Source organism: Octodon degus, unplaced genomic scaffold (genome assembly GCF_000260255.1).
Source record: "Octodon degus isolate 3935 unplaced genomic scaffold, OctDeg1.0 scaffold00135, whole genome shotgun sequence".
In the NCBI taxonomy this organism is placed as follows: domain Eukaryota; kingdom Metazoa; phylum Chordata; class Mammalia; order Rodentia; family Octodontidae; genus Octodon; species Octodon degus.
In genome coordinates this window covers 3,033,703-3,056,648 of record NW_004524711.1, presented here as the reverse complement: position 1 = coordinate 3,056,648, position 22,946 = coordinate 3,033,703, and the positions used below count along the sequence as shown (strand labels likewise).

Genomic DNA, 22,946 nt, shown 5'->3' with positions numbered 1-22,946 from the left:
GGAGAAATAGATTTGGATGCTGTTGTAGACAATGGTGATCTTTAAAGTCGCAGGAACCCTAAGTACAAAGAATTTAAAGAGTTAAATAAAAGACAATAGGAAAAGGGAGACATCTTTTGCAAATGTACAGAAGACTAAAAGAAGCATGGAGACGAGAGTAAGAGAAAGTAAAAAAGTTAAGATGTGTTGTGCACATTACAACTTCCTATGATGAAGGTAATCACTATGCACTGGAAATAGGTACTAATTTTTTTAAAAAAGTGTTTAAAAGTGACAGGATTAGAAATTTTGGGTAAAAGGGGAAGTAAATCATTCACACACACAGAAGTCACATGGAGCGAGGGGAGGAAAGTGAAATGAGAACTCTCTGAAGAACACAAACGTAAGCACTACACTAAGAAGCAGGCGGTGGCAAGAGGCGTGAGAAAGGCCAGCAAATGAGGGTGAGCGCGCCGCGACGAGCTTAGGTGGAGAGGCGGATCCGCGCTAGGCTCGCTACACTAGCCATGAATTCAGGAAAGATGACACAATTTTTAAAAAAACACATTCTACCCATAATTTTCACTCAGGAAAAGACTGGAAAAAAATGAAAGGAAAACTAATCGCATACCTGAGTGTTTAGGATCAGAAGGAAAGCACTACAATTCATGTTTTACAATGACAGAACAGGCTATGTTTTGACCTAAGTTAGGCACTTAGGGGCGAAGAAAGGAGACCTGATTCTGTCATCAGGGAACAGAAAGAAATTAACCTCAACTCTCCTTTTCTTTTTTCTTTTTAGTATCACACTCAGTTCCTAAGCTTAGTAGTACGTATTTAAAAGGTTCTTAGACTCTAGTAAGTGAAAAGGCAAAAAGATCAAGTGGAAAACAATGTTGAAAATGAGCAAAATGAGTAAGTCGATAACTTCCACTTGAAAACAATTCTACATAAAGAGGCAGAAAGCTTTAAAAACTTAACTGCTACAAGCCTCACAGTCACCTGATATGCAACATGATTAAATTTTAAAAGCATAGCACAGGTTTTTAAAAATATACTCTTGATTACTTAATGGTGGGATTTTTTAAATAATTTCTATCAAAGAAATAACTTTTTCTCTAAAACATTCATAAAATTGATGATCAAGTACCTAGCAGATGTTAAAAATATCTAAGCCAATTTTTAATATGAAAGCAACATGAAAAAAGTGAAGCATAAAAATATTTTATTTCCAGTCTATTTTATGCCAGGTCCAGCATAAAATGATACCTATTCACAATCAGTTTCTGAATTTCATTTTCCTTTTTTATTTATTTTTACGAGCTACTTGCTTTAATTTTGAATCTGTTCCACTTTGACATTTATCAAAGCTATATAAAAGCCATGCAGTTTATTTACAATACTGTACATTAGAGGATTATGTTTGAAGATCACACAAGAATTTCACAAAATTACAAGTATTATGGAAATGCACACAAAACACATTATTTAAAAATTTTCAGGTGGTTGATATTATGTAATTAATAGCTTGAAATAAAAACATGCAAATCAGAATTTCAACGAATTAAAAGGTAAAAATACTTGGCTAAAAGCTAAAATACTAAATAGTTGAAATATACTACTACCATGTAACTAACTGTGGGCATTTATAAAACACAAAAAAGGTTATTTTTCAAGTGTCCCATGAGCTGGCTTTCAATAATGTTCTAAAAAAACATTCATACACTAAGTTAATCACACTATGTTTGTTACTACAGTTATGTTGTCAGTTGACCTATCCATTGAAGCTGTATCTTTCAAATAAATGCTTATTATACTGTTGGGGAAGTCTCAGTCTTTCCTTCTAGGGATATGAAGGAGAGAAGAAAACCAATTGGTAAACGTATATTGAAGTAAAAGATCCTGGTACAAATACATTATTAACATGGAGCAGAAAGTTACAATAATGTCAGGTCCACCTACTTTTACCCCAACTCTTAAATTAGAAGTGTAAACTTTTAAGTTTGTTCGATTTAAGATCTCCTACTAGGAAGTACCTCCTTGAGAGCCCAACACTGTTTATAGGGATTTCACCTTCTCTGGTCGCAGTTCCTTCAACTTCTACTGTTGTGGCTGAAGGACATTTAGATACTCAGACTGCCCCAGCTGGTAAGTCGTGTTTCTTCCACAGTCCACATACTGGTACCTCTCCTGGGATATCTGCTCAGAGTGGCCAAAGTACGTGGTTGTCACAGTGACTCTAAAAGTGAAACAAACGGAAAGAAATATTGCACAGCTGCTTGAGAAGTTTTCTATACTGAGAAAACTTTTACACATAAAAATTCTCTCCATGACGAGATTTTAATAAATGATAACTTAATACTGGGGACACAGGTCTCTTAGGGGATACTTCTTCACCACACAGAAAAATGCTAGTTCAGTATGGCCAAGCTATATAATTAAAAACAATAAACATAATTTAAAAAGTTATCTTTAGTTAAAAAATTTAGCCTATACACACTTAAAATAAATATGCCTAAATAAATATACTTCCCTCCATCATGAGAAGGGTCAATCAGATATAAAACCCATAAATCACGAAACTTGTATTAACAACCCTTTATTGGCTTAGCTGACACACACTGTGTAAGCCAATATCCTTCCTTCTTATTCCTGTTAGACTGTTTGCCACGACAGCGAGGCACGGGACGTGGGCTTGGCTTGCTCTGTCCCAACACTTGCCATTATACTCAGGCTCTTATAGTGTTTACGGTCCCTACTCAGAGCCATATAATCCTGACCTACTCTGAGCAAGCATTTTCTAATTTGTTAAGTGGGGTGGTATTTACGCAGTTCAGCATTCTTGTAAGGCTTAAAGTCCATTAAAGTGGCATTCATAAAATGCTGTGTATATTATATAAGACAGTATTATAAGTCTGTAATTTTAACAGGAAATACTTTTCAAAAAAATTAATACTTACTGCATCATGAGTACTATGTTGTGTACTTTGATGGATATCAGTGTACAAAAATCACTGTTAAATGAAAATGTGAATAAGTACAAATTATTATACACTTAAAATTCCATGTTAAAGCTTATAGAGATGCTGTAAAGAAGCATTTATTGGCTAAGATATACTTCAAGTAATGATGGAAGTATCCATGACTTCTTATTCTAAAAATATTTATACATCCATATCACTGGAATTATAGGGAAGCTTCAAAACTTCAAGCCAATAATAAAATATTATACATTATTAACATTTTTATCCCTCTTACACTAGAAAATCAAAACTATAAAAATATATGCTTCCTTTAATATAGTAACTAAAAATAAAATGTGACATGGTATACACAATCCTATTCTGAAAACTAATGAAATTTTAAGTACACCTATCTAAATGGTACAAATATTAAGAAAGGGAAGGAAAATCAGAAGCCAGAATGAATCTGACACTGTGGTCTTTTTAACCAGTAAGACTACAAAAATTTAAAAAGGGAAGAACATTTTCATTATTATTAATGGCAAGGTTAATAAAATTAGAACTTACAACATATAACTCATTTCCTCTGCTATTACAGTAGGTACTGTATAATCAATCTGAAATGTGCAAAAAAAAAAAGTTATAGGATTGAAACATCAAATACTTCAGGTATAAACCAAAATTTCAGAGAGTTAGAAATCTTTCCTTTTCGAATCTTGATTCTAAGATGAAATCTTACACATGTATGGATATATTTCAAAATCAAATTGGAAAATCCCCCTCCTTCAAGTTATATAATATATAAGGCTGAAACTTGTTTAACTCATCCAGTATATTTCATGACAACCTACCTGTTTCATATCAAGTGGACCAATATTAGTTATATTGTTTAAGCGTGCCTTTCCAATAACTGTTTTTGAAAACTGAACTTGAGCTGTGATGTTTTCGACTTCAACAGAATAATAGTTATTATTTGTTATATTTAGTGTATTCTGCAAGAAAAAGAGAAAATGTGCAAATTTTCTGTGAATAAGCACACAAATACACTGTATATTCAATATTAATAGAATAACTTCAGATATGGCTATATTTTTCATTTATTAAGAGGAAGAAAAATATTACCACAAATGTCAAAGAACATTAAGCAAACTAATAACAAACTAATAATCCAGTCTTTATGTATTAGTACTTTGTTTATAAGAAACATACAATTCAAAATTAAAAGACTCAGAAAATATATAGTATAGGAATAAAATAATATTAGAATATATATTTATGGCTTTAGTCAATAAAATTTCAATGCAGATACTATAAAGAACTTAGGTAATTTTAGTAACATGATCCTCTTGATACAGAGAAAGCTTTTGACAAAATCCAACATTCATCTGTGACAAAAACTCTGAAGAAAATAAGTAGAGAAGGACCTTCTCTCAATTTGATAAAAAGCCATTTATGACAAAGCAATGGCCAACATCATATCAAATGGGAGGAAAAACTGAGAACATTTCCCCTAAATTCAGGAACAAGATAAGGATGTCCACTATCACCACTCCTGTTCAGCATGTTCTAGACATCAGCCAGTGCAATCAGGCAAGACAAAGACAGACAAAGGGTATTTGCAGGAAAGGAAGAAGTCAAAGGGGCATTACTTGCAGACAACATACCCTTCTTTACACAAGACCTAAAACCTTCCACCAAAAGACTTCAAGAATTAACCAAATTAATTATTGCAGCAGTATATAAAATTGACATTTAAAATTGAATTCAGTAGTGTAGAGGATAAATCAACATAAAAAAATCAGTAATGGGGCTGGCAAGATAGTTCAGCTGTCTAAAGCGCCTGCTTAGGCAGACGCATGGGACCCCAGTTTGATCCCAGCACCACATGCTGGCCAGCCCACCTTCAGCGCAAGCTGAGCCCACCCCCACCAAAAAATCAACAGCATTCCTCTTCTATATTAATAATGGGCTCATTGAGAAAAGAAAACATTAGGAAAATATCATTCACCATAGCATCAAGAAAACTTAAAGACTTGAGAACTAACCAAACCAAGACAGTGAAGGATCTCTATTACAGAAGGGCACTGAAGAGGCCGTCAGATCATCTCATACCTTGCATGGCAAGATCAACACATTCATCTATTGTACCTCCAATACTGATATACAGACTTAATATACTAAATCAAAATACTATTAGCATTACACAGACCATTAGGAAAAACAATCCTCAAATTCCTATGGGATAGGAAGTATCCCAAGAGTAGCAAAATCAATCCTTGATAGTGAAAGCAAAGCAGGAGGCATCACAACACCAGAAATGAAGTTATAGTGCAAAGCTCCGGTGATAAACATAGCATGGGACCGGCATAAAAACAGATACGGAGGAGACCAGAGGGTGCAGGGCAACCCCAGGCACATCTAGGCATCTATCGCTGACCAAGGAGCCAAACACATACACTGGAGAGAAGAAAGTCGCTTTAACAAACGGAGCTGAGAAAACTGGATGCACACGGACAGAAGATCAAGTGTAGACCCATACAACCCACTGTGTTCTACAATCACGTCAGAATAGGTGAAAGTTCTGAGCGTTAAGTAAGACACATTTAATCGCTAGAGTATAAAATGGCTAAAATTCTTAAAGACATAGATATAGACAGGGTTTTTGGAACAAAACCCCAATAGCACAGAAATAGTACTAAGAATCAAGAAATGGATTCATATCAACTTCAAAAGCAATACAGAGTGAATAGAAAGCTATTCCTCATACAACTACTATCTATAACATATAAAGAACTCTCAAAACTAGCTCCCCAGCAAAATAAGACCCAGTGAAAAATAGGCAAGTAAAAGGAAGACACTTCTCAGAAAAAGTAGTGCAAAAAATGCATGAAAAAATGTTCACTATCCTGGCCAATAAAGAAGTACAAATTAAAACAATACTGAGATTCCACCTAAAACCAGAAACAATGATTATCATCAAGAAATCAAATGACAGCACATGCTGGCAAGGCTGTTGGGGAAAAGGAACCTTTCTGCACTGCTGGTAGGAATGCTAAGCAGTATACCACAGTGGAAATCATATGGAGTTTCCTCAAAAAAGTGCAACTAGAAATTCTGTTTGATCGAGCTATTCCCCTTCTAGGTATCTTCTTGAAAGAGTTAAAGTCATCACATCACAGTGATAGATGCACACGCATGTTTAGAGCAGCACAACTTTTAAAAGCTGAATATTGAAATGTCCAATATGCCTATTAACAGATGAATGGATAAAAGACGTGGCATTTATACGTAATAGAATATTACTCTGTCATAAAGAAGGCTAAACTTGAGGCATTAACAAGTAAATGCATGTACTTTAGATCATATTATGTGATATAAATCAGATAAGAAAGCTTAATTATTGTATGGTTTCTCTTATATGAGTCACCAAAAATATAAATGTAGAGCAAAATCATAAGTTAGTAACAGAAAGAGACATTTTTTGAATGGGAAGGGGAACAAAAAATGGAGTGGGGAAGAGGGCAGGGAAAAGACAAATAAAATGAAAGAAAAAATAAAAATGGAGCTTTTACAAATGGGAAGTATACAATGATATGACAGGAGCAGGAAGGGATGGGAGAGTGCACGGACAACAGCAAGATTAAGGTAACTTCTGTTCATGTACCAAATCCCCAAATAAATGTAATCCTTCTACACTGGTAAACATGTAGCAATAAAAAAGAAAGAAAAAGAAAGGAACTACATTTTTTTCAGCTTTTAACATTTAACATGTAAATATATCCCTATTAAATAAGAATATAAAGAAAGATACACAAGATTTCGCATGGGGTGAGTAGAGGGAAAACAATTTTAGTAAAAGAGAACGGACTAGAGCGCAGCAATCTTGATTACATGTGCACATTCATTTCTAAAGATTTTTTAAAATACATTCTTGGGGGCTGGTGAGATGGCTCAGTGGTCTAAAGCACCTACTTAGAACAAGCTAAGCTAAACAAAGCACGGGGGCCACAGTTCAGTCCCCCAGCACCACATGCCAGCCAGCCCGCCCCCTGGTGGGCTGAGCTGGCCACACACACACACACACACACACACACACACAAATAAATGTTATAAAAAAAAATAAAGTAAATTCTTGGCTGGCCAGCTAGCTCAGTGGATTAAAGCGCCTGCTTAGGCAGATGCAGGGACCAGGGTTCGATCCCTGGTGTGCTGTGCCAGCCCTGCCCCCAGGGCGCACTGAGAGGCGATTGAGACTGGGGGGGTGGTGCACCCCTGTAATGCCAGCGCTTAGGAGGCTGAGCACAGACGGATCACTATGAGTCCATCTGTGTAGTGAGATCTTGTACTAAACACATTTTAAAAAATAGGCTTAAAAATTCTATGCCATGGCAGAAGTATTCTTTATTTTTTTCCAATATAATACAATATTTTATTATAGTAAAATATTTAGATGAGTTTCATAGCTATATATTACTATATAAGTAGCCACTAAGGAAGACAAATTGGATAAACTACATTTAACAATACTATATTATATATCCAATTACTCCAAGTAATTTGGGGGAAAAGAACATGTCAAATTATCTTTTTAGTAATTCCATATATTCTCCAGAGACTTTATAGATGATATAGAATTGAGATACAACTGTAGGTTATTGTAATTCTCATGTAAAAATTCCAGCTATGTATTAGGCATCTGTCAAATGATAGTCTGGTATCTGTCATATAAGGGTTTTAACCTTAGGAGAAAACAGATGATTTATACTGACATGAGTCCTTCTGCTTGGTGTTATGCCTCAGCTCAGATACCCTGGTTAAACTCATTTCTTTATTCATCTCGTTAGCCTTTGAGTTATCACTTCTCGATACATAATAGAGATATAGATAAGCAACAAAAAGATGACAAAGAAATCATCTAAAAAGCCTAAAATTCCAAACAAAGCTTCAGGTACAAAATCTAGAGGTGATATAAGATAGAAAAAAGCTCCCATCAAACAAAGTACTATCCTAATGCGAAACATCCGGAAAAGACCCCCAACTGAAAACATTTCCCTGACAGCATGTCTCAGTAAAGTGGGTAGAGCCATGATTCTTTCCCTAATAGATCTGGGCTGCCCCGAGAATCTTCGGTTATCATCATTAACATCTTCATACAATCTTACAACATCCTGAGATTGACCGGTATCAACAAATACCGTTAAGAGTAAAGTCACCGTTTGTCTACAGACTGGACAACTGACTGCACCAAGCCAGGTACCCCATCACCGTATGCAGTAAGCAGATACAGTTCCTGGTGGCTTCAGTCCGTACTCAGCGGGCTCCAAGGCAGAGCAGCACATGGCAGAGGGCAGCCTGTCATGGCGGCAGCAAAGAGCAAGAGCGCAAAAGGAGAGCAGTATTCTTTATTTAATATACTTTTACTTACTAGGTTGTTAATCATCCTAATTTCATTTCTAGAGACAATAGGAAAGTGGTTAATAATTTGAGAAAAATGGATCTTTCAGTGCAGACCAAGTCATGCAGTTTAGGAGAATCTTGGAATCCTCTATATACACAAATTAATATTGGCTTATGTTTTTTTGACATAATTTTCATTAGCATATTAAAAGGAGCACTGATACAAAGTAGCGAGACAAAAATAAGGAGAATTAGAAAAAATGTATTGAGAGGAAAAACAAACATGAAGATAAATATTAACAAAGTCTAAAAAAAGGAAAAAATGTAAATTTATTACTAAAGGACCAATTTTTCTTGTAGAAACCAGTGAGTCCATTTAAATTATAAATAAAAAGTGAGAATTACAAACTTTAAAATAATGATTTATTGTCAAAGGCACTAGCCTAAGATCTTGAGTAGACGAAACTACTTTCACAAATGTGTTCTCCAGAAGCGTCTACCCAGGAAGCCCTTCCTGCGCCCCCATACGTGAGAACATCCCCTTTGCGTTCATTCGCTTTCATCATGCTTTAGCAACGAGGCCGACATAAAATTCTGACAGAACACAGTTCCAGTTTCTGCACAGGCAGCAAGGAAAACAGGAAGTCACACAAGTCCCAGGAGGTGGGGGGCCCCAACGGTACCGGGACAGAAGTTTCTGTGCTCTGGACCATCCCAGACCTTAGCTTATGGCTCTCTCCATCTGGCAACTTATTTATATTCTTTATTATTTGTTGGTTGGTTTTTGAGACAGGGTTTTACTAAGTTGCCTACATCAGCCTGGAACTCACAGTTCTCTTGCCTTTTTTTTTTTTTTTTTTAAATGTATTTAGTACAGGGTTGAGTCTCACTACACAGATCGGACTCGTGGTGACCCTCCTGTTTTCCGCCTCCCAAGCGCTAGGATTACAGGCGCGCACCGCCACGCCCAGTCTCAGGTGCTGTCTCGGCACGCCCTGGGGCAGGGCCAGCATGCCATGTGGGGCGGGGAACTGAACCCCAGTGGCGCTTTCGTCACCTGAGCAATCTGGCTGGCCCATAAGGCACAGGGCACCATGCTCAGGCGTCTACATCTCTTAAAATATCTTGCACAAAATGTCAGTAAATTTAAGCATATTGTTTTCCTGAATTCTGTGAGCTGCATTAGGAAACTAATTAAATCTAATTAGTCACAGAAATCATCTGTGCTATTTGCATGAAGTTGGAGAAATTTTTTTCCTCTCTATTACAATTTACTCATTTTAGGAAACAAGAGCAACATTAGGTTCTCTTAACAATAGTTGAAAAATAGACTATCAACATCTAATCTATGATCTTATTAGTCTCTTAACACCCTCCAGAGAACGCGAATGTTCATCAAAACAGCAATTCTCATTTCTTATTTAATGTTTAGTTATTATCATGAAGCACTATCTGGAAATACGAGTATTATGGTTTCTGTCTACATGTCCCCTAAAGCCTTGCTGGATCACAGGTGGCCCTATGGAGGTGCCCTGACTCTAGTGGCATCACAGCTGACTTGCTGTCAAACTGGAGGCTGGGAGCAAAAGGCCACTGGACCTAGAAGTCTCTTCCTTCCTGTCACCCTCCTTGAGTCTCTGCTGTGTAGTCACTGCATCATGACCAGGTTCTCTGCCACGCCTCTGTGTCACGCTGTACTAGTCACGCTGGAGTCAGCCAGCTGACTGCGGATGGAAATCTCTATAAACTAAGCCAAGATAAACCTCATTTCTTAAGTGGCGAGTGTCAGGTATTGTGTCAAAATGCCAAGAAAGTGACCAAAGCCAGCTCTGTTACCCAGCACAGGATCATTGCTATGACGTCAGAAGGCTTTGGAACTGGTCCACAGGAGGCCTCTGGGAAGGCCTGGAGATGCTGACCAGGAAAACGCGAGAATGCTGTGAAGTCAGTCTTGATGGGACATTCTGGTCAGAGCTCAGAAGACGAGAAATGCTAACAGAAACGCAGATGGTAAGATCAGGTCTCGGAGACTTCCTCTGGGAACAAAGACCCCCCTGGCACTTGAACTCCAGACTACGTACGTTGTGCTTTAGCAGAACCCGTGTCTGTCTATAGTTTGCCCATGTTCTGAGACTTTGCGGGAGTTTGAGATAAAGAGCGACAAACTGAGGAAATTTCAACGCAGCCTAATGTTAGCGACGTGGCTTGGATTTGTTCTGGACTTTCAGACAGATCTACATTGAGCATCAAGGGCAAATGACACATCTGAGTCATTTTAAAAGCTTCAAGTTTGGCCAGAAAGAAAGCTCCAATAAAGTTGGAGCCTACACACCTAGAACACAGGATAAACTGGTGGTTAGAAAGATTAACATTACGAAACAAATAAATAAATATAAAAGCCACAAACTTTGGATCAAGGCAATGGGAAAATGGCTTGAGGGCATCTGCAAAGAGCAGGACCCCAGTCTTCTGCCTGCAAAAGTAAAACACTTTGCTTTGAGAAGAAAGCCTGAGGGTGCTCTGTTGAAGAAAGGCGGCCTAGGAAATTGACTTTCCAGGATTCAGTTCATTTCGCTCTGCCATCTAGGCACATGGAGGCCTCTCCAACCACTGGCATGATGCAAAAGGGGCTGGCGGTTGCTCTGAAGGTCAACAGACCTTGGAGTCATTCACTAGGCGCTAGCTTCAAGTGCATGCAAAATGTAAGGCTTATGAGGTCATGGAGGCTTCTACCCAGATTTCAGAAGAACGCCTGGGAAGCCAGGCTGCGTACCTGAGCGGGCCGTGCACATCACTGTGAGAGTACAGCTAGAAGTATAGTGGAGACCCCAGAAACCTAGGAAAGCTACAAAGAAAAAGCAAATCTAGTCTAAAAGAGAAGTCATAAGGGCTACAACCGCAGGCAATGCTGTTGTGAAGCTACGTGTCAGAGTTCATATCCCATTGTCTCAGCTTGCCCTGCATGTGAGATGTGAGACTGTGGGATTTAATGTGTGCCCACTGTGCTTTGGTATTACTGTGGTTCTGCTGGTTTCTATCCCCAGATTCCTCCTTTCAGAATGGGTTCACCTTTTGCCACTGTATGGCAGCAGTGTTTAACTTTCTGTAGTTTTACAGAGGCTCACAGCTAAGAACTTGCCTTAAGTCTCAGAGAAGACTGTACTTTGTATCAATGCTAAACCGGTGAGAACTTTGTTGACTCCCTAGAAATGAAGCAAATGTATTTTGCTAAGAGTCTGCCTTAAGTCTCAAAGAAAACTTTGGACATGGGACTGTTAGGAATTCGGCAACTATTAGAGATGAACTACATTAATTTTACATAAAGGGATACTCCCAAGCCTTGGGCAGGCAGGCAGGGACAGAAAGTTAGGTTTTACATTGAGATGTCCCCTCAAAGCCTCACATGTTCAGAGGTAGGGGCTTGGGGAGGCGAATGGAGCAGGTGTGGTACTCATCTGCGGATTAGTCTAGAGATGAATTTATAGCTAAGTGGGACACTGTGGAGGAGAGACTGACTAGAAGAGCGGGTTATGTGTGTGTGGGACCCTGGACGGTTCTGTCTCCCTTCGGGGCTCCTCCCGGCACTGCTTCCCATCCAGCATGCCATAAGCAGCTCTACTCTGCTGTGTTCCTTTGCCCTGCTGTCCTGCCTGGGAGCCTGCCAACCAGAGACTGTCAATGTGAGGCAACATAAATCTCTCCTCCCTTAACTTGCATGTGCTAGGTATTAAGTGTCTAAGGATGAGAAGGTGACTAAGACATGAGAATTCCTACAAAATTGTTTAAACTAAGCTTTGAAATTCATACCGACACACACTGGATTTCAGAGGAAACTTCACATTTAAGAGTTATTATTGCATATTTACTCTATTGGACACTATGGCAAACCAAAAAAAAAATATATAGCAGGCCAAAAGAAACTATCTTCCTTGTCCTATGGAGCTGTTAAAGTGGGAAAATATGAATAATTCCACGATTATATAAAAACGTTTAAAATTAGCACAGTATTATGTTGTTTTATTCACAATTAACATTGGCATGCTGCATTCACAATTTTATTGGGAATGATATGTTTCTAGTTTTTTTGTTAAGTCCTTATGCTATCAGCTCTGGAGGCATACAATGAGAATAAGTGGATCTATGAACACTCTTTTCTCCGTAATAAAGCAGTGGTCCCACTCTGACCTAGCCTTCCACTTCACTGTCCATCCCCTCAGGACCATCTGTTCTCAACCACCACTGCAGGAATCCCTATGTCCACTCTGGCATTCATCTATGCCAGGAACAGCAACTAAGTCCACGTTCTTCCAAACAGATCAGTCCCACAGGAGACCCTGTGCCTGAAGCCACACATGGCTATGCCTAGCATGACCCTAGCATGACCCATTTCTCATTACTGAGACAAAATATCTGACACCCACAAGCTAAAGGAGGAAAAGGTTTATTTCTGCTCACAATTCAGAGGTTTTAGTCCACAGTTGGCTAGTTCCTGAGCAGGGCAGGACGGCAGAGTGGCACTGAAGAGGAGAAAGACTCCATGACGTGGAAGGCAGCAAGTAGCAGAAAGCCTGTCTCTCTCTTTCATCCCATCCAGGCTATAGACTTTTGGGTGGTGCCAACCACATCCAGCATGGGCCTTCTTTTATCCAATCCCAGCATTATGCCCTTAATCTCAGTATCACACCTAAATCTAGCCCAAACTCTCTATGTATCAGTGCATGAGACTTTGGGAGAACATCTGGACAAAAGCCATACTTAATCTATATATACATTATACACATACATATGTGTGTACACAATAGTAGAAAATGATCTTTGAGTCTTTGTTTACTGTTTTTAGGAGTTTGGTCTTTGCACAATGTTTTTTAAAAATGCTGTCCTGGGAAACATAGAGGACATTTTCATAACCATTAATTTGCAAGAAAAAAAATCAAGCCATCATTGTACTTCATATTTAAACAGAATAAAGGACTGGCTTGTTACACATGGCAAAAAAATTGTATTTCACAAAATGCAAGGCAGTAAATGTTACATTTATAAATAACTTCTATTGAATCACATATGAGCAAACCTTGCTAGGGGTTAGTGTCAATTGTTGTAGAGTTAATTGATGGTAATACTTTTTGTTTTCCAGAAAATGTTGATTTTATTTTACTAAAGGAATTTTCAGATGTTAAATAATTCTGTGTGTGAATTACCAGTACTTATTATATGCCATTTTCAAGCAAAATCAGAAACAGTACAGAAGGATCAACACAGCAAAGACATACAGATAGCAAACCAGAGTGTTATATTTAACAAACATGCTCTCAAACACAATAAAGATGCTGCTTAATAGGATAAAGGATGAGATAAAAGGTTTTCAACATAAATTTGCACTTACTGTAATATTTAAATATATCGTTCTCTTTTGATCATCGTAACTGACATAAGCTGATTTTACACCAATGTATTTCACATCAATTGATCGAGGGAAAAGGAAAAACACAGCCAATCCAGAAAGGAGCAGACAGAAAAACACAGATGCCATCACGTACAGCTTTCTGAAAAGGAAAGGAAGCAGGTAAGTGTATCTAAAACTGTACAGCGATACAGTTAGAGAAAATCTTTTTACCCTGAATATTTTTCTATATATCATTCCAGCAAGAAGACACATAATGTCACCAGACATTCATATTCTTGAAGTACTAGGTAATGTTTTGACTCTGCTAAGCATTAAAATGTTCTCCTTGGAAGACGAATTCACTTCTTTTGGAGAATGGGAGTGCAGGCCTACAATGAACATTTCCTGAGGTAATTCTTACACCAGATTTCACAGTAGGTTCAAGCCCAGGAGCTCTATACAGATACAGATTCCAAAGATTCCTGCTGAACCTACTGAAGCAGAGTTTTCACAGCTGAGTTTCACCATGACATGCTCTCCTAAACTGACTGCTCATCAGAATTACCCTGGAAGGTCTTAAAAAATAATGAATAACCATGTGCTTTATCAATCTCAATGACTAGAATTAATTCAATTTTAAGTTTTGTCAGCCCCTAACACTTAGGTCCTTACTACCAAATAAAAAAAAAGAAAATTATTTGCATTGATAAACTTGGGCTTGAAATTATTGTTACAGTTTTCAATCAATCAAAGAAATAATATTTCCAGTTATAAGAAAAAAGAACTCAACATGTCTTTGATACACTTATAACTTCCCAGCAATATTTACCCTATTTTCACTATTTTCTTTCTAATCTCTATAAAGGAAAATTTTCTTTTTGCTTAAAAATATTCTTAGAGCTTTTAAAATTTCCTGATCTGTCCAACATACAGCCCTCTGCTAAAAGGCCTTTTTATTCTAAGTCATATATCACGTCATCTTCCTGATAGCACACTTAGACAAAAAAATCTTTCTTTTTATTCTTTCTCCCATATGCTTCTCCAAACCAATTTTCTATGCCTTTATGAAGTTAATCATTGCATGCCTCACAACAGCGATTAAATACCTTGCAAGGATGTTTCATAACTTTTTGTGAGTATTTTAAATTGCCTAAGTGAAGAGAAAAAAGAGCAAATGATGTATTAAAAAAGGAAAAACTTCATTAATTGCTACTGTTAGGCTTATGCTATCGTACTGAGTGAACATTCACTCTCCGTACTTCTTAACCTGCTCAAACAGAGCAGTCCTAATTGTGAATGTATGAGTCCACATTATTCACAGCTATCACAAGTATTATTGTACCCAGGAGGACAATAACATTCCATGTTGAATTTCATTTCAAACTGAAAAAAAAAAAAAAAAAGCTAGTGCACTGACCAGGTACATGCATTTTTCTTGGAAAACTGAACACTGCAGACTTTTTTATGATCCCAGGGATAGCAAGAAACCCTGGGAGCCACATGGTACTGATCGAGTCACAAAGCTTCTGCAGTAGTGTCAAGTCAGAATTGCCCTGCCGTCATTTCTATCTGCACTCTTTAAGGTAATTTAGCTCTTAAGAGTTATATAGGTTTTAGTATTAAATGACATAGCTAAAGAATACAAGACACAATTAATAAATATAATTTTGTAAATACTTCACCATAACTCATCCAACTCATTAAAAGAAATAAAGACGCTACAAACTAAGAAACAAGCGTCTGCGTCCTGTGTGAGCCTCGTGGACTGTCTTACCCCAGCCTCTGGCTCTAGTCTTACACTCTGCTGGCAAATACCATGCCGGCTCGAAGGAGCCTCTGGAGCTCGCTCCCTTGTGCCTGCTAACTGCAGGCTCTTCAGCCTCCTGGGCCCTCAGGCCCACGCCTTCACGTCAGGGGGGCAGCTAAACGCTGCCTAGATTCTGTTCCCTGTGCTACACAAACTGCGAGCTGTTTCCAGACAGCAAGCGGAACAACAGTATGGCTTAACTCATTTTCTTTCTTGTTTTCAGAGATGTCTTCCTTTGCTGCCTAAGATCTGCTATCTGAAAATGTTGCTTAATGTATTTGTCAAGTTTCTTAATTAGTTTAGGTTACTTGTATCCTTATCTGAAGTGGAAACCGTATCTGATCTTGTACTGCTGCTTCTATACTGAAAATTGTGTTCCTTAATGACATTCGCCTACTTATTTGCTTTATGTATAAAAATGGGAAAATTACTCTCTGAATATTCCTACTGAGTATTCAACACAACACCTGAGTACAATTTAAAGTTTGTCATGGTTCTACTTGCCATTTAGAACTCTCACTAGATTTGACAATCCATCAAAATACAATGATTTTAAATCACAGGAACGTTTTCCGCTGCATTTATTCATCAACTCAGTATGCGGTTAGCACATTAGTTTCTTTCTGTTCCAAATTTAGGAGCTACTGTTCTAACATCTGATTTCATCTTTTAGGTTATGTAAAGAGAAAGCCCAATCTCACTTGGTTACCAGTCCCCTCTCAAACTCTCAGGCAAACTAATTTTATCAGTTAATGACTCATGATTTCATTCCTTTTGTCGCTATGCACACATGTGCAGATGTAGGATGTGTTTTCAAACAAAAATGTGCTCTGAATATTACACTATGGTAACCCTTCTCATTCCATTTTACTGTCAGGTACACATAATATTACTTACCAGCCCTCTATTATTTTGTTATTTAAATTGTGTCTAGATTTTTGCTATTACAAATATTGGCACACGAATAATTTCTACAGATGCTACTCAACTAGACAGCCATCCTTAGAATATATTTTTCAGAGTTCCTGAACCAAAGAGTAACTTCATACATAATTTTGTTAGATAATGTCAAATTCCCATTCACTAGCAAGGCATGCACATCCGGACTTTTTGTGCCAACTAAATCTGCTAACAAATTTTGGGTTTTTGCCAATCTCATGGATAGGAATGGTATCTCAGTGCAATTTTCTTTGGTATTTCTTTAATACACACCACTGAATATTTCTCATGTGTTTAAGCTCAATGGTGTGTGTGTGTGTGTGCGCGCGCGTGTGCGCACTGGCTTCTGGGCCCCATGCCCCTTTAGGAAGTTTCTCTTTCCTTACATTTTTAAGCACTGTAGAATAAGGATATTGGCCCACTGGATGCAATGATTTGCAAATAATAATGGTCTTAACGTTTTATTTTCAACCTGTAAAAGTTTATTTATGCTATTTAACTTTTATTGCACTTTTCTTTCCTCATTGGTAATTTCTAAATCATAGTTAGAAACATCTTCCCACTGAGGTTAAAATGGTTTTAATATTAGCTCTGTTTTTTCATCTTGGTATTCTTCTACACATTTTAAAATAAAGGATCAGTACCTTTATATAACCATCTGCTCAGGTTGTTTTCATAAAAAGTATACAATAAAGGGCCAGAACATTTACATAACTTTTCGTTCATTTTATCTCAGTGACTACCAGACATATTATCCGATAGTTTACCGCTTTGAAGCACTGTGCTCAAGAAGTAGAGTGTCAACCTGTTAGTCTACCCTCTATAAATTAAATTTTGACCCTTCTGTTTGCATGTTCCAAGGCTTTTTTTTTGAGCCTTCAAAGAGCAAGACTCTCTCTAGAATTGGTTTTTCTGTTTTAGTTCTTTTATCACGATGGTGGCATATATTTTTAATATGCAGCATCACATCCTTTCTATTTTAGGGCTGTATTCTTGAATTAAATGTTTAGTATTTGTTCTGTTCTACTTTTTGGATTTTCTTCAGGGGCTCCAATTAAATACATGTTCACTTTTCTTTATAGCTTGCATCATTTTTTTCTCCAACATTTTTAATAAATTTCGTGTATGTGTTTTCCTTGTTTCTTCCTGTTTATCTTCTATTTCCTTTACTGCTCTTTAGGGTATGAATTTACCCTTTTGTTCTTCTAGTTTTGTGCAAAAATACTTTTCTAAGTCTCTTATGGGATCTGCAAAGTCTCTGTTCACATCTTCCTGTTATTTGGTTATCTCATGCCTGAGTGTTTCAACTTCTGACAATGTTCTGTCATAGTTTTTGTCTATAAGTTAATTCTTGGTACATTTCATATTAAAGTTTCACTCTTTTCTCCTACACTGTTTTCATTTTTAGCATTTCAGTGAGTTCCAGTCCTGTTGCTAGTGTTTAAATAAGAAGTATATTTGTATTTCAAAATGAAGGTTCACTCTGGGTGATGAGGATGGACCTGGGCTGCTTCCTTTGGGCTCCATCCTTCCTTAAAAGAAATGGCCTCTGAGTATTCATCTCTACAGGTCTGAGACTGACTCCCCAGTAGCTGGAATTGTCTCTGTTTTATTCCTAGTTCCTGTCCTGTGTATATGAAACCCTACACTCCCAACAGCTCCCCCCACCCCCGCCAGGATGTACGTCTCTTTTTTTGAAAGAGTTTTTGTTGATATAACTTAGAATATTTGAGAACTTAGGATGGTCCCGTTCCTTTGGCTCCTCTCAAGGCCTATGGTAGCTGGTAGTACTTTCTCCAATCACTGGAACAAGCAATTCTCAAAACTATTTGCTTGGAGTCCTCTGAATAGGGTTCTTTTCCAGTAGATATTGGCTCTGTTTAGTGTGATGCTTAAACCCTTTAAATACTTTCATTTCGTTTCCTTGACAACCTCAGTGAGACCATTAGGTACATTTGGGTCCCTGCTGCCATCGTGGTTTGAATGCCCACTACTATGCTGGGAGGAACTGGAGTAATTTTTCACTCATTTTTAATGAAAATGGTACATGCATGTTTCCCACTGCTACTCCGGATCTGTTATAATAAAATTTGAGAGGACAAAGACATCATACTGCTTTCAAAATACCACCCCAACCAAAATCCTTTTCATTTAATGACACAAAGCATATGTCATAGCTTAACAACCTTATAGAAAATTTCCTGTTAATGATCCTAATTAGAATAATTATTGATACATAATTGGAAATGAAAAGATACAAAAACCAAACTAGGAAACTCATATTTTCTTAAAATCACTTACGTTCTTCTTGGCCTTAATCTCTGATCACTATATGGAATCAATGCTACCAGTTGGTTTTCTTGTCCTAAAAGTAAAAGCAGTAGGTTTAAATACTTATTAACATGATTAAATAAAAATACAGTGGCACCCTCTTATATCATACGTTAGAAAGCCTAGAAATCCATCTAGATCTCATCTCATTCTCTTAGTAAACTTCCTTCTAGCTCTTCAAACTTAGCAGAACTTGAGTTCTACCGAAGACACTGCATCATTGTATTCCTAGGTGTCTGGCTAATCAGAAATAATAGAGAAGGCTGCATTCCCCTTCAATCTACTAAAAAACCTAACAAGTCCCCATTATAAGAAAATCTGAATTTACCAAACCTTCCTTCAACTCCTCTATTTCCAGTAAGTCACCGATTTGGTTGTCTGAATGACAGACAACAGAAGAAATACATTGCTGCCTCTTCGTCCCAAAACTTCTGAAATTCTAACACTATTTCTTCTGAAAACCAAAACAAGTATCTTCTACATGTCAAGCTTTAAGAGCTCAGTGACCTCATCTGAGATCCCAATTCAAGTGGCTAAAAATTGTAGTACACTTTCCTATTTCTTATGCACAATATAACTCTGCATAAGAGCCATATTTGATAACTTCAACTCTCTTCTAACCTTTTTTATAATTTTATTGAGAAACAAATAGCAATGAGACAGTTTCAAAACCAATCAGGACAGTTTCAATACTTAATACATTGCATACTGTTGTCTTAGTGGTTATTCAATGTAAAAGATGCAGATATGACATTCTGTCCACAAACACTACTAGAACAAATCTATTTATTGAATTCAGAGAATGTAGCTGTATATCTATCCTATTTTGAATATACAGACACCAAATGGTCATTCACTTGTATCCCCTTTTCTGTTCCGTTTTGTCAGAAAGGTATTTCACTGTCATTTTATTATAGGTGCGTGACTTCAGCATAACATTCCAGTGTGGTCTAGTGGTCTGTAATAGTAGTGGGGTTTCCATTCTACCTTCACTATCTCTTTGATACTCATTCTTAGTTCACATGGTAGTAAAAAGAAGAGATCTTCCAAAAGCCCCTACCACATGGTAAGAGGACTCTGGTATGTCCTAGACTACATCGCAAGTCAGAATGGAGAAAAGAGGTAAGAAGTTTATTTTCCTTCAGAACATCAAGGTAAATCTTCAAAGAAAAAGAAAAACCTGCATATTCCTTTCTTGTAATCTGAAGATTATTCATCAAGCCCACACTGCATTCTGCTTTTGAACTAACCAATCAAAAAGTAGCAAAAACTACTCTTTATGGATTAATCTCCTATCCTAGGATGTTGTCCCTTTACACTGTCTTACCCCTTTATCTATAACCAACATAAGTTTAATGTAAATGACTGAAGCCTTCTGCCCCAAATTTCATTATGAAAAATCTTGGCCCTTGTAGCCCAGTGAACATTTTTTTTTAATCACTTATTTGCCCATGCCACTTGTAGCTTTGGAAATTTGGTCCTTTTATCTTTGGTTAGAATGTGACAGCTCAGTAAACCCTTTATTCCACTGTCTACCTCGTCTAAATTTTGATTAATGTTATCTATCTGCCTAACTGCTTCCATGGCCAACCACTCTACCTTTTCCTTTATTACTGAAACTTTCTATATTCTTCTATAAGAATAGCCTTCCACACTTGACCACTAAATCTTACCCCTTTCATCTTTCCAGGACAATTCTCCAATACTTCTCCCACCTCCTGCATTCCCAATATTTTCTCTACAGATCAGTTTTGTCAATATACAGTCATTAATCATTCCATTAAAAAAATCCTGGTTCAGATCGCATAATCCCCTCCTGTACCACTCCACTCTCTTTCTCTATACTCCAAAATATCTCAAACACAACAAAGTTTTTATTTCCATCTCCTTGATCCTACCCTCCATGTATTACGTATGTGCTACACATGCATTTTTGCAAACTACAAAAACTGCAATGGCCTACATGACATCAAATCTGATGGTCACTTCTCACATTACCTGATCACTCAGTAGCATTAAAAGTTAACCAATTTTTCTCCTAGTTATGCTTTCTTTATCTTCCAGGGCACTACACATGCGGGGATTTCCTCCTCTTACTCTAGCTGCTCTTTTGCGTGTTCTTCATGAATGTTTTCTCATGCCACTGACCCTGAAATGCTATAGTACACCAGGGTTAGTGCCAGAGGCTCTTTTTTCTCCATCTACACTGAGAGCTTGATATTCTCATACATCTTAATTTAAAATAAATACTGCTATTCCATTCTTTCAGTTGCTCAGATAAAAAGCCACTGAGTCATCCTTTATTTCTACTTTTCACAGCCTATCTTCAGCCTCCGGAAGTCTGCTGCTCACACCACTAAAATGTAATTATACTGCTACCATTGACCTCCCTTCCCCCTCAGCTGCGTGCATTGATTTCTTAAACTATAAGAAACAGTTTATTCTCAAACACATACTTTCTCTACCAAGAAGAAAACATCACATTCAACAGCCAATGGAAACGTAACCTTTCGCACCTCTAACCCAAGACATTTCTCAGAGGTTCTGATGCACTGCCTTCTGGCCTTCCTTCATGAGCTCTCCATAGTCACGAGACAACTTTTACCAGGTAGAGAATACAAGCAGCATGAGGCACCTCACATCTGACCTCTACAGAAGCCCACAGACACCACAAAGGAGATTATTTCCTTCTCATGTCCCTAGTGGCTGAACACATCTTCATTTTCTCTTCCTGTTTGGGTCATCTTCATACACCATGGAGTTCCTCTCAGAAATAACCAGTTAGGGCATGAACAGCTTGTTCTTTTTTCTTCATGTCTGCAGCTCATAATGATCACATTTATTGTGGGAAGTTGGCACATGTACATACTACCACTTAATTTTCTTTTTTGTCCCCTATTCCTCTCATCTCCCCCTGCTCCTCCCAATTCTTGGTCACGCTGTCCACTTACAAAAGGTCTAATGTCCTGTAAGTTCCTTTCCATCTCTTTTTTCCCATCCTTCTTCCCTCCTTCATTTTCAATCTCTTGTTCTCCCAAACATCTCCCTGCTTCCTATTATGTTCTATTTTGCTCTTGACTTTATGTTTTTCATGTAAGAGAAACCATGTGGTATTTAAGCTTGTGTGTCTGACTTCTCTTAACATTATAATCTGGATGTTCCTCCATTTACCAATGAATGTCTCTTTATCCTTCATCATAGTACAGGGGTATTCTGCTTTAAATACTATATTTTCTTCTTTAAATAATGATTTACTAATGTTAAAATGACCTAATTGCTTAAGTTGCTTTTAACAGCCACCAGGAGAAGCAACTGTGACATACTCTCTACCAAGTTTCCAAGTCACAAGACCAAGTTTCCAAGTCACAGGACCAAGTTTCCCAATGACAGTGTGCATTACCTACAATAGCAAGCAGGAAAGGAGAAACACACTGGATGGAGGGAAGTCGTCTTCACTACTGCTTTGGGAACCTTAACATGTTTGTGTTCTTTTATCTATCTGAAGGTAATTAATACGAGACCTTTTTTTTTTATTTTAAAACATTTAAAACAGTTGCTTAGACCCACAGGTTTTACACTATCAGCATTTTAGAAATGTGTGGAGTGATTCTCTAACGAAAAAGCAAAGTGTAACACATACCCCTAGGAATTCTTCCTGTCCCTTGGCAAGTGGGACAAGTGACACTATCTCTTCCTGTAAACTCCACATAGGGGAACTGCGAGACGTCTCCATTTCTCCCATCGTCGTGCTGGACCTCATTATTCACCAATCCAGTCCGCATATTTTCAGTGGACGTACCTCCATCGTAGGCGTCTTCTTTACTCGGATGCAAAGGCAAGTGAGAGAGAGACTTTCCCATGTCTACTGAAAAAGGAAAGTCAGGAAACTTCAAGAAAAAAGCACACTCAAAAGCCCTATGAGATATCTGTATCAATCTAATTTATTTAGACTAAACTTCCGGAGTACATGCAAACTACTTTTGGGATTAAAATTAAATTCCACCACATACTGACTGCAACGAAGAAGCAATGTGTTAAGAGTCCAGAAGTGTATGTCTAACAAAGTAACACAGAATATGTAAGCAGACTAGTAAGGATAGGCCTTCATATGCTAACACTGACAAAAGCCTACTCTGACTTCAGATTC

At 37.6% G+C, this 22,946-nt stretch overlaps 1 protein-coding gene across 1 annotated transcript; it reads right to left on the bottom strand.

The window, feature by feature from the left end:
- Positions 1–1,041: 1,041 nt before the first annotated feature.
- On the bottom strand, positions 1,042–22,664 carry Tmem106b (transmembrane protein 106B). The gene is made up of 7 exons (XM_004641330.2): positions 22,440–22,664; positions 18,770–18,833; positions 13,723–13,882; positions 3,794–3,934; positions 3,510–3,559; positions 2,940–2,993; positions 1,042–2,218 (listed from the first exon to the last, which is right to left on the bottom strand). The coding sequence occupies exons 1-7, from the start codon at positions 22,657–22,659 to the stop codon at positions 2,080–2,082; spliced, it is 828 nt and encodes a 275-aa protein (XP_004641387.1). The 5' UTR covers positions 22,660–22,664; the 3' UTR covers positions 1,042–2,079.
- Positions 22,665–22,946: the final 282 nt, after the last annotated feature.